Genomic DNA, 13022 nt, shown 5'->3' with positions numbered 1-13022 from the left:
CTACCAAATAGAGATAGACATCTGGTTATGTTATTATGAGAAAGCTTTTAAAATCATCTAATGTCCTCGAAGACATTAGACAATGAGATGGCCATATTTCATTCATCCATTTTCTAACCACTGTATCCAATATGGGGTTGCAGGGGGGCCAGAGCCCTTCCTAGCAAGCTAGGGCCGCAAGGCAGGATACACCCCAAGCTGGAGATCACTCCATCATAGGGCACACAGAAACACAAACACAGTCACGCACCTGCTCAAAGCATGGCCAATTTTCCCAGGAGCCAATTAACCTATCAGCAGGTCTTCTGGGCCTATGGGAGAAAACTGGAGCACTTGGACAAATCCTATGTGAATACAGAGAAAACATACAAAGCTCTATGCAGATAGCATCAGAGGAATTGAAAGCAGAGCTTTTTGTTGCTGTGAGTCAGCAATTCTAACCCCTGTTCCACTGTGCTCCCCTCATGGCCATAGTCATTAAATGTTAAAAATAACAAATTCAAAGTAACAAAATAAAAAAAAAAATATTTGCTGTTCATTTCATTTTGATTAATTGTTCACCTCTAAGGCATTTAGTCATCCAGAAGTCTCTGAGGGCACACTTTTTATTTAAACTGTCACGCAGACGTACTTATACGCTTTCACTCTTTATCTTCGCTGAACCACAGTCTTTCACTTCTCACAGGCTTTAGTACATAGAATGCTTTTTTTCAAAGAAAGCTAACTCAAAGTTGAAACATTCATCCAAATAACAGTAAGTCATACATTTGCCTGTGGACTGAATAAGAACTTGCCTGAAAAGATACCTGAGCTCTCCTTGTGCAGGTTTTTTATGTAGCTAAAAAATAAACAATGGGAGACTGTAATTTAAGAATAATAGGAACATTGGTCAAAGCACATTATGTAAGCAGTATGACTCATTTAGTTAAACAAGGTGCTCCAGTCTTCTTGATTTCAATACATCTGATTATAACTCACACCAGCAACATGCTTTGACATGTCATATTTTAAATAGATATTTTTGAGGGTTAATACTCAGCGCTTTCCTAATATGTTTGAAGTTGCATCACAGCTGTCATTAAATATTTTAACAATCTTTTTAACACATGTAAAAAGGACAGAAGTAAGCAACAAGCACAATGAATGTAGATATCATATACATTTCACATTACAGTCCTAGCACAAACTGGGGAATTTATTTAGCTTTTCAAGTCAGTTGATATTTAACTCTACAGTAACCTTAATGTGAATTCCTTAGCAATAATTCCATGTGACACCATACTTGTTTTCTAATAACAATACTTATCTAATGTCACTTTTTTTTGGATAAACTGTAAAGATATAGAGACTAAATCTAAAATTAAGTATTAATAAAGACACAGCTTTTTTCTCAGTTTTAAGCAGTGTCATGTTGTTATGGAAAGGAGCAAGTAAAGGTTTATTCCTTGCTGAAAAGAGAAGAAAGGAAACAATGTTTCGTCTGTGGAGTCTTCTTCGAGTGGTTTGAACTATGTAATTTTGTTATTTAATTGTGATAAAACACCAATCAATGATTTCTTGTTCACTGGTTGTATTCACTATTATGGCACATGGTGGACCACACCCGTTGGCGTTGTACAGCCAAAAAAGGCTGTACAAAAAAGGCTTCTGGAATTTAATTTAAATTTCCACTGCCAGAGACAATGGTGTATGTGATAATTTTCCTTCAGTCTTGTTTTCTATGTTTGCATTATTGCATATTGCTTGCTTGAGTAGACACATTGCAAAAATGTGTGTCCATAGCATTCACAAGGTGCTTGATGGAGTTAAGCATGAAACATGACACAGCAGTTTTTGATAGTTCAAACAAGCTCAATGCAGTATAATTGCTGTTACATAGTGGACAGTTTTTGGAGAACACTGGATTTGACTTTCATTGAAGTGCTGTGTAATAAAAGTCTGCCTTGGCCTCAGACAGGTGCTCTTCTGAATAATTTGACACCACAGGAATTTACTCATGTCTGAATTGCATGGCATACAGTACCTTGCACCAGCTGTAGGCCTTTGTTTTTAATATCACAACATACAAATGTTCCTCTGCAGTGTTTACAAAGTCGTCTGGATAAACCTTTTCTTTGTGCATGCCTGTATTCATACATCTCCTTAATTATATAAAATATTTTTACTGTCCCTTTCTTGTAATGTCTTGAACTGGGCTAAATCATTATTTACATTTACCATTTGTACAAATGACTTCTGATTCTAAAGGCTAATAAAGCACTTGTATTTACCCAAAAGCTGCTTTACATATTAAGATAATTGGAATTTAGTAGAGTGCATATAAAGGTGTAATTTCTCTTGTGAAGTGCTTTTTGTGATAAAAACAGTTTTATTAAGACATTTTGATACAGAACAAAATTTATATTGCTATATTGCTATACAATTCTTGGTAGTACCAATATATTGTTGTGTTTATATACAATTTTAGATTGCTTATGTATCTGAAAGTTTAAAGGAATAATAATAAAACTTTGACATTTTTGTGAAAAATGTGGTATTTGATATCACATTGTCATAGAGCTATTTTATCTTCAGTTATTTATCTGAAGAGTATATCATATTGGACATCAAAGTATAAAAGTATTGTATTTTAATTCCTTTTAATTAGAAAAGTGTAAAGTAATTAGAGTTGGACAACTGAATTTTGAAGTATCTATAATAATTCTGACTTGTTGTGAGATAATGAAAAAATAAAGTTTCATTTTTAATTTATTTTTATCGATTTCTGCAAATACATGTTTTAAAATGAAAATACAAATGCATAAACACACTTATAACCATTACTTAGTTTTTGATTCACACTGAATGGCTTTGTTCAAGTTCAGCTATAATACATTTCACAATTTATTCTCATGCAGGTGGTGGCTCATTATAATGGTACAACCAAAGAAATTATCTGGTCTTCAACTGAGAAAATTCACTGGCCTAAGGGAAGTCCCCCTTTGGATAATCCTCCATGTGTGTTCAATATGGAGGACTATTGCACTAATGAAGGTAGGAAACAGTCAGATATTGCATATCAAAACAGGGGATTTGTTTTTTTTAATGTTCACAGTCTTAATTTGTAAACCTTAATTTTCTGATGTTCAACCAGTACGACTGCACTCACACAGTTTTGGCTTGCAAGCTATTTTAACCCAGGAAACAAAGTAAAGTCCAATTAAAATTAATTTAGTTTGCAAAATTTCCTCTTTAAGAAGTTTATTAGCATTCACATATTAAGTTAATGAGAAATAAATGTTTTTATGATTTTAAAAACCATAAAAAGAGTATGCACCATTTTTATATGGTAGAGTTTGCATGGTGCATAAATGTGTGTAAGGTTTGATATTGCAGACCTGTGTATGAGTTTATGTATTGGTTTGGGTAGCCGTGTTTATTTATTAGCCACATATAAAGTGTAATTCTAAAAATAAATTGGTACGCTTTAATTTAATGATAACATACTGAAAAGCAATACAATTTTGGAGGTGAAATGTTTCCTGAAGGTCCATATGTAACATATTTTGCTTGAAATCGTTTTTCAATGCAACAGGCAGAGGAAACAACCAGTTTACATGTGTATAAATTATCTGCAAGGTAACAGAAATTGTGATAATTGAGGATTTTGAATCACTGTTGCCTAAGTACCTGTGGTGATCATATAGCCCAATACATGCCTAAAGTCAACAAAGTATTAACTCACAGATGTCTCTCAAGTGTGTGTAGGACAACAGTTCAGTGAAGATGATCAACTTACGAAAACTTTTGTCATGGTCTGTGGTTGAAGATATTGTTGTTGAATATGACAACGCAATCTGTCCCACACATGTTCAGTTGGATTCATATCAATAAGTGAACATTGTATGTATGAAAGAAAACTTATATAGGCCTTATAAGGTGGTGCGCTGCTGCTGTTTGCTGCCAAATGAGTAGTTTGTGTCTGCAACGGTAGAAAAAGAACTGGTCACAAGATGTGACACTATCATGTACAACAACTTTCGATCAGAACTTAGCCATCACTTCTCATTTATAAGCAATGTGCAAATTAATTAACCTGGTGTCAAGACACAAAGTTGGAAATGTTCCAATGTTATCTGCATGCAATTAACAAGTAGGAGTTAACAAGTAAGTAGTATTTGTTGACATCAAGTCGATATGTTGAATTCAATTAATTTGCACTCATTCAAATTGGCAGTCTAGATAAAGTATCCAAAAAACATGTTGCCTTTTATGTATGTGTAGGTTTGATAACATCACATACTGTATATAAATTACTACAATAGCAAAATTTGCTTGATCTAAATCATATGCTTTATTGCAACAATAATAGATTGGTTTAAAAAAAATGTAAATTTGGGATAGTACATGTGGTTTGAAATGTTCTCAGGTTTGGAGTTTACAATTGTTGCGAAACTGGACAGTTCATAATGTGATTTTTTTTTCTTTTCAGATAATCAACCAAAACTTGTTCTCTGACCAAATGCTATTTCTTACATTTTTGCTCATACAAATCAACCAATGAAAATTACATAGTTGTAATAAAAGAGATGCATTCTCAGGCATGCTTCTTTACAATGTAATAGGGCCAGTTCACTGGAAGTTTTATTGCCTCATTCTGAACTGCAGACAATAAAAGCAATATAGCACTACTCATACCTGGAAATTTCTGTGCTTCACCGTAGAAATGTTCCAACATGATCTGCATGCAAAGTTAAAAAGTAGTATTTGTTGGCAAAACCATTTTGAAATCTAAAGCAATATTTCTGTTGGATTAAAAAATATGTATTCATAAGTGTGCTTGTTTAGAATATAAAAAGTCTGCACAACGTCACCAGAAGTTTTGTTGCTGTGCTCTTAATTACAGAACATGGCACGGCACATACAGTACCTGGAAATTTCGGTAATTTTGTGAGGTTGATTGGAGTTGATTTAGAAGTTATTGTGTATAAATGCACTCATCAATGATGATTCTTTCTGACCCCAAAATATAAATAAGATATAAAGATATATGTATAAGTGTATAAAAATAAGGCTATATCACTTGGTTTGGTCTACTTTGGTGCATTTACAGTATGTTGTACAGTATGTGTTTCAGATTTTTGGTGAAAGTAAACAATTTCATTTTTATTGCAGCAAATACGCAGCTTACTTACAACACTAAATTCTAATGTTTAGCAGGCTATTACAGTAGTTTTAATTCTCATGTATTACTTTATTTAATAATGAGCCTTAAGTTTCCCTCATGGGAGTTAAGAAAACATATTTTATTGTTGTTAATGTGGCTTTGCTCCCTCTTGTTCTAACAGCACGTGAAAGTACAAGTACAAAGATACTGCAAAGAATTATTTTAGAAATTAGCTTTCAAAAGACTGATCATGGAGTAAATTAAAATTAAATTAATTAAAATGTTTATTTTTATACTCATAAAGAATCCCTTAATTAAGTTTTAAATGCAAGTTTGAAGGGAGAGTAAACCCCAATCCTGCCAATTATGGTTTGTTTAAACGACTAAAAGAGAATTAAAATTCCTTGAAACATATACGGAGCTACCCTCATTATAGAATGAGCAGCTATGGAGTGGAGTAAGTTATAATATGGTCAGTCCAATTGCTTACATAATGTTCCTGGTAAACAGTAAAACAATCTTTCTCTTTTAAAATACAACTATGAGTGGTGGTCAGAGGGACAAAAGGTAAAACTGGAGGAGCAATTTCCAAAGATACTGTACATGTACAGTAGCAGAGTCTAAGTTGTGTTTGTGGTTTAAACTTGAGACTTTCGCAAGGTAAGACTCTAAAGTCCAGGGGAAAAAGAGGAATTATACAATTTTATTGGCTTAATTTCTGTAGGAACTGCAACAGGAAAGCTCCATGATTTTTAAGAAATTTAAGGTGCACTTTATACTGTACATCGGGTTGACTTTAAAGTAGCATCAGGTAACTATCCCACTTTAAAGCTAAAATTGAAGGGTCATTTTTCATGCATCTGGTACTCTGCAATGCTTTCACCTCTGAATTTAATTATTTTCCAGTGTCTGTTGTTGAAAATAAACAAGCTCATCCTATAGCCATTACTGTGTTATATTTTAATTCCATTCAATAATTTCATGTAGCTTATTACAATATTCATGCTGTGCACTGATGGCAGATTAAATAGTATTCCAGATCATATATATTTTTTACTTTTATGTATGAAAGATGGCTGGATTTGCACAGCTCTTTGTATGTCTCCACCTCAACAATAAGTTTCATGGTATCCAAAAGCAAACTGGATCCAATCAGTGGGTCCACACCTTATCATTCTTTTCCTGGTGTATGACTTCACCAGCTGGTTATGCACTGTATCCACAGGGCTTCAATTAACATCTTAAATAAATGAGTGGCATTTGAACAAGTCAGCACCACTGCAACAATCTTATAATATTGGGGGGAGTAATGGGTCACTGGGACAAGATACTGAGATAATACCAGAGGAATATCTATGTTATATTATATAGCTAATTTATGTTCTTATGCTCTGCATAATCCTGTTAAAGTTTAAAAAACAGACCTGAAACAAAAGAATGCATATCCTCACACCTAGCTGTACAGCATTTACTACAATAGGTACATAATAGGAACAACAGGTCAAAGTCAGACCTGTATAATAAATAGCTTTTATAAAAATGCTATTAGTGTAGTTTAACTTTTTGAAAATTGTTAGAAGAGTTTCTACACACAGAGAACTAAAATCTGCATTTAATGAAGACTGATTGCTTCTTTAACATTATTAATGTAGTACCAACTACAGTAATGTAGTTACTGCATTTCTTGAAAATGCAGTAACATGCAGTAATCAGTAGTTTTTCAATGCAATTTTTGCACCTTGTGAATTGACTAAAGTGAATAGTATTTCCAACCACTGTGAGTGAAATAGTCCATTGATTTAACTGTGCATATCCCTTAGGATAGTGTATAATGTAATGAACTCTCTCCTCAATCTCCTTTTTTCTAACACCTTAGCCTGTTCATTCTGTATATGACACTTTCCCAATATCGGGAATCATCCTTTTTGTGTGATTGTAATAATTAATGGAAAACTAAATTGAAAACAGCATTCTACATTAGATCTTACTATCAGCTATGCTTACCTTTATAAAACTTATTTTTCCTGAATTTAAATTCTGTACTCTTTGCTAGATATCTTTTATTGACACATGATACATGCTCTTTTGAGTGCTTTCTATTTACGCCCATACAACATATATATTGTATCTTTTTACACTGAATGTGAATCATTTTGCACTGATCAAAATTAAATTTAATTTGCCAATTGTTTGCCCTAAGATATGATTTTATCTTTCTTTGCTGCTCTTCCTCTATATCATCCCACCCCCTATTTTTGTATCCAAGTAGTTTGTTAACTATATCTGCTATATCTATGGATTATTCCCGCACATCACTGCTTACATTTGCTCAGTTAGGAACTGTATCCCCCCAGATGACATGCTATTTCTGATTAAACAGATTTTGATCTATGTGGATACATTATGTATGGCTTTTAATTTGAGACTCAAAGTTTTATGAGGGACCTCATCAGGAATGTTTTCTACTATCCTTGCTGGAGATGCTTGGATGGCGATATATAGAGATCAATACTGTCTATACTAAACAAAAAACTGAAACAATACTTTCTAGGTCCTGTGTGTTCTCATGAATAATATTAAAGTAAGGCAACATATACACTCTCCCTAGTTGACCCAGTTTTCTGGCAAAGGAAGACAGTGATTAGACTGCCGTAACGTGGTCAAAATCCTCATACATACTGTATATGTATTGTATCTTAAAGGAACAGACAGTTATCTGTTCAAGGATGAAAGTATGTCAATTTACGCACTTGGTGTTATAGTGAAGAAGAATGGACAATATTATTCTTTACTTGAACAATAGCATGTGTTGTCAGAAATGATTTAATATTTGTTCTGTATCTGCCATAGAGTTGTTGATAATAAAAAATCATCAAAACAAAGTTCCTGAAGTAATAGGTAGAATCTGCCTCTTCCAGCACTGTAAAATTAAAAATGCTCCAACTTTTTATTTGACCATTTTTTGTTATTTTATTTGTTATTTGTTCTATTTGAAAATATTTATTACAGTACCGTAATCAACTCGGGTAATGGTCTGTTCATGTACCATTGGTCATGTGGCATAGGATCAGTTTTTTCCTCCTACATGTGTTCTGCACAGTGTGATTTCGTAATTCACTGACGTTTTTGTTTGCTGTTGTTTTGGTGGTTATTTTCCAGTAGTCATGTGGTATGAAGGACAACTGTGGAAGATATTTTAAGTATCACAACCAAAACTAATCTCTAAAATTGAAAACAATTAAAATGGAGCTGAAAAATTATTATTAATCTAGTAAAAAAGACCTACAGTATGTATCATATAGGTTTCTAAGGCCTGTTATGTCCATGATCACATATTAATTTTTGATTTGTCACCTTTCTCTTTGTTTAAAACTGTATTGTGCTAAGGTCACTATATAATACAGAGGTGCTTCACATTTAACTGAATATAATGTAAATTTATTTTTCTCAGGTTTGTATATAGATTCTGTTAAACTGTGTATATTTAATCATGACTCTGAAAAATAAGCTTCCTATTGCATGTAGTCAGTTACGTTTGTTTTATTTAAACATGTTGTATTTAATCCGATTTAACAGATCTGTATGGTTCTACAATATAAGTATCCTCTATTCACCATTTCCTGTCTTGACTTAAACATAGTGTAAATAATTTTATATTTTACACAAATTATGAAGTTTAGATAGAGTGCTGAAACAATATTTTAGATACTTTATAAATATCCATAACACATTCATTTCCATATAGATGTGGATCTTCATTTTCGGTAGGAGCTTATAAGACTGTTTTCAAGTAATCTATAGGTATCTGTAATGTATTTAGTAAAGTTGTAAAATTAAAACTTTTCATTTCCAGTTTAGAGTTCCAAAAGTACTTTATTTGTATTCTATGAAAGAACTACTGCATATTAATTCCAAAGATGTAGATATATCAGATTTTCTGGTTTAATCTTGAGGCTTCAAGATTTTACCTAGTGTATAGATTTGTTTAATATGTTTGCTGATAGATTATACAAATATTTATACAGATATTTATGCACTCTTTTAAGGTTTTGTACAAACACCTCTCTGTATTTTAAAAGTTTGATAACCATTTGTATATGCTTGTATACTGTAGCACAGTGTCTAAGGACAATGACGTGGTCAGGATCCAGGTTAATTTCTGAACTGGGTACTTGACGTCTACTTTCTAGCAAATGGGTCAGACTTTGTTATAGAGATTCACAAATTCCTCAAAACATATTTATATTCTAGATGGTATCCACCTTGCATACCAGAAAAAGTTGCTTTAAATAAATAAGTAAATGTTAATATGCATTTAATAGAGAGAAACAAGGGAACTCAGGTACTAGGGAAGATTCTAGTCAGTGTTTGGTGCAACGTAATTTATAATGAATGCAAAAATGGCTTCTGAGATTCATAAGAACATAAGAATAGTTGCAAACAACTATTGCCATTCAGCCCTATCTAGCTTGTGTGGTAGTTTAATCACTAATTGATTCAAAGATCTCATCCAGTCATTTCTGAAAGGAAGCCAGGATATCAGTTTCAACAAGCTAGAAGAGTTGAAATCAGACATTTGTTTTTGTTTAAATTTTCTGTATAATTTTAATGTAAATGTAAATGAATGTATTTTTTTACATTATCATATTAAACTGTTGTTACAATATAATAAACTATTTTGTGATGGAATTATAAAAAAATGTATATAAAGAACGGTTTAGAATTTGTCAAACATAAACTTTTAAGCACAGTGGCACACTGGCGCAGTAGTTCACATTGCTGCCTTGCAGCGTTGGGCCCCAATTTCAATTCTGGACCTGGGGGTGCTATCTGCATGTAGTGTGTATGTTCTCCGCATGTTCACAAAGGTTTCCTCCCACATTCCCAAAACATTGTGTTCTAAGAAAATTGGCCCTGGTGTGAGTGTGTGTATGTCTGTTAATGCCTATTAATGGACTTGTGTATCCGACCTTGCCCCTATTCCTTGCTGGGACAGTGTCCTGCTTCCCTGTAACCTTGAATTGCAAGAAGTGGTTATAAAATGGATGGATAAACCTTTATGGAGTTTGCTTGAAGGTATTCATCCATTTTCTAACCCCTTTATCTAAAAGAGAAACTTTTTTATTGCTGACTATCTTGGCAAAGAAAAAGCCACAGATCACCCCAGGAACAGGGATTGACCCCAGGACCCCAGAGCTGTGAGGCAGCAATGCTAACCACTGCACCACCCAATCGTAAACTAGCTCAATAATATTTAAGTTATGAATCATGTTAAATCTTACCGTTATTAAATGTCTTTCATAAGTGTTTATGTGCCTGATAAGTATTGTTGTGGGTGACAATGTATTAATAATACATAATCTCAATAACAAATATGTTTTGTTTCCTCAGGTCCTCTGACTGTGTTTCGAATTGTGGCTTTCGGAAGCGGCCTTGCCCTAATCATTTTCGCAATTTCCAGTTTCCTTATTTACAGGTGTGTAGTTATTTCATCTGTTCCTTTGTCATACTTGTTTCTTTTCTTTCCTGCACTCACATGCTGTTCAATCCAATAGAAAACCAGGTGGAAATTGGTACAAAAGTGGGAAATCTTTGAGGAAAACTGAAATTTGACTAGAAAGTGGAAAAGAACATTTTAGGAGACAGCAAGGTGTATAAATGGTTGCTAAAGCATTATAGTAGAGAGAGAGAAGAACAGCTGTGAAGGCTGTTTTTACTGAGAAGAATTAAATGCAAAAAATAACATGGGATACTACTACATTTGTTCAGCTTTTAATGGCACTCAGTAAAGATTTTCTGTTGTCAATAGCTTCTCTGATTTTTTGCACTTTGTTCAATTATACTTTTGTTCCCATTGCGCATGGTGTTATATTTAAAAACGCCATAGTTGAACAGTTTGACATAGAGCTGAGGACGATGTTTATGTGGGTGGTTCACAATACTGGAGGACTCCTCTTACATAGAAAGAGTCACCTGTGCTGCTTAGTCATTTCATATGTGGAGCATGTAGTTTTACTTCAGGATTTGGTTTTCAAAATTTCAGAGAAAATGTTTATTAGTTGCTTTCATTCAGATCTGTGGATCCATAAATGGATATTATCTGTCCTCTGTATGTCAAGAATAGGTTAGATTCCCATAAAATCCTGGGACACCTAAGAAAATATGACTTGTTCAGAGCTGTTCTTTATCAACTGATTTTAAACATCTGCAGCTTTCTGATTTTCCTAGTTCTGAACCCGGTAATGCTTTGTTATTGTACTTGCAATACCAATATCTCAGTGTAGATGGAGTATTTAGAATTTTGTGTGATTTTTAGTTATTGTTGGAGGTGTTTGTTTTTATAAATGTTCTAGAAGGACAGTCTACACATACAATTTGCTAATGCTACAGTATGTGCCACATCTATCACAAAAAGCAATTCTTCTTTACCATTTACGAATTATAATAAACACAGCAGATGCTTTTTTCTGACATATTAATATCCATTCAGTTTCTAAGCATGTCTTCAAATTCAGTGCCACTGGGGAGCTGGAGTGTTTCATAGCAAGCAAAACAAGTAAAAAAAACTTTATACTGAGGATGCCTTTGGAGATTCAAATATGGAAATAGCAGAATATTGGACTATGGGAACGATCAGTTGAATTACAGTATGTGTGGGAGCAGAGTGAGAATTTTTTATGAGCTTTGCGAGCTGTTTGTGGACTCTGTACAGAATGTAAGGTGAGACATTGTTGGCCAGATCTCCTGCTCATCAGCTTTTTGTTGCGTTCCTTGTGATTTAGTCTAACTTCACAATTTATCTCTCCCACTGCTAAATCTATTTCACCAACTGCATACAAAAATCTTTCTTTGCTACTCAGAAACTCATTAATTGTATTAAGGTTGGATTTAAAGGGAAGTTACAATTTTTAAGAGCTAACCTGTTAAGATGAAGAAACATTAGAGATGGAAAGACAGTGAAACATTACTTTTGTTACTGTCCTTGGTGTAACTGGTGAATATTCAGTGTCATAATGCAAACATAAGAACCTGAAAAAACTCAGAAGTGCAAGACACTTCACAGTTGCAGTAAATATATTGTCTGATTGAAAGTGAAAGATGAATTCTCAGCGTTTATAACCAGACACAATATGTTTAAAGAACAGATGTCTGTGAAATCAATCTTTTTTCCAGTGTTGTGTCCTCCAAAAGTGGATGCCAGTAGTCTAAAAAGGAAATGACCAGACTAAAAGCATTAATAAAGTATAAAGCATGGCTTCCTACAGCTAAGCATGCACTGATAACTCCCAGGTGGGCTGGGTGATCCAGGTAGAAAGTTCCAGCCTCAGCCTGGGTTATATAGGAAAATTATGGGGTCACATACTGGCAATTCTACTGAAAAACTCAAATATGAAGAACAATAACATTGCTTGGATTCATATGAAGGTGTATTGATTGACATAAAATGCAATGGAACAAAAGTTTACATGTTGCTGTTATTTTGCTTTAAACCTCCCCATCATAAAACCTCTATCACACCAGGGCATTTTCTTGGCTTTTTTTCATCAACTTTAACACCGGATCTGTCTCTGCCTACACACCTGCAATCATCTTGCATAGAATACATAGGCTGGGTGCCCTTTCTTCACATTCATCTGTCAAACTAATCTCAAACAATTACAAAGGAATAGAATTCTGCAGCATGGTGAAATTGGTACACGAGTTTCAAAAAACATTATTTTCTTGCTCATCTAATTTTTCCTTCCTGACAGGAGTGCGGGAGTCTAAAGAATAGAATGTTTCTGCTTGTGCACTTGCGTAACAGCTTTTTTAATGGGTATGCAAAAATAATGCTGTAGGTACAGCAGAAGAATGTATAGTAAACAAGTGATTGGTC

The 13022-nt window shown here is 33.7% G+C and overlaps 1 protein-coding gene across 1 annotated transcript in view; it reads left to right on the top strand.

Moving 5' to 3' along the window:
• Positions 1–13022, top strand: part of npr2 (natriuretic peptide receptor 2) — a 110133-nt gene that overhangs the window by 29846 nt on the left and 67265 nt on the right. The window contains exons 6-7 of the mRNA XM_006627015.3: positions 2898–3033; positions 10538–10622. Coding sequence (XP_006627078.2) covers positions 2898–3033; positions 10538–10622 — 221 coding nt within the window. The remainder of the gene's footprint in view (positions 1–2897; positions 3034–10537; positions 10623–13022) is intronic.

Source organism: Lepisosteus oculatus, chromosome 3 (assembly GCF_040954835.1).
Source record: "Lepisosteus oculatus isolate fLepOcu1 chromosome 3, fLepOcu1.hap2, whole genome shotgun sequence".
Lineage (NCBI taxonomy): Eukaryota > Metazoa > Chordata > Actinopteri > Semionotiformes > Lepisosteidae > Lepisosteus > Lepisosteus oculatus.
The sequence above is the reverse complement of the archived record's forward strand: the minus strand, read 5'-3'. Positions and strand labels throughout refer to the sequence as shown.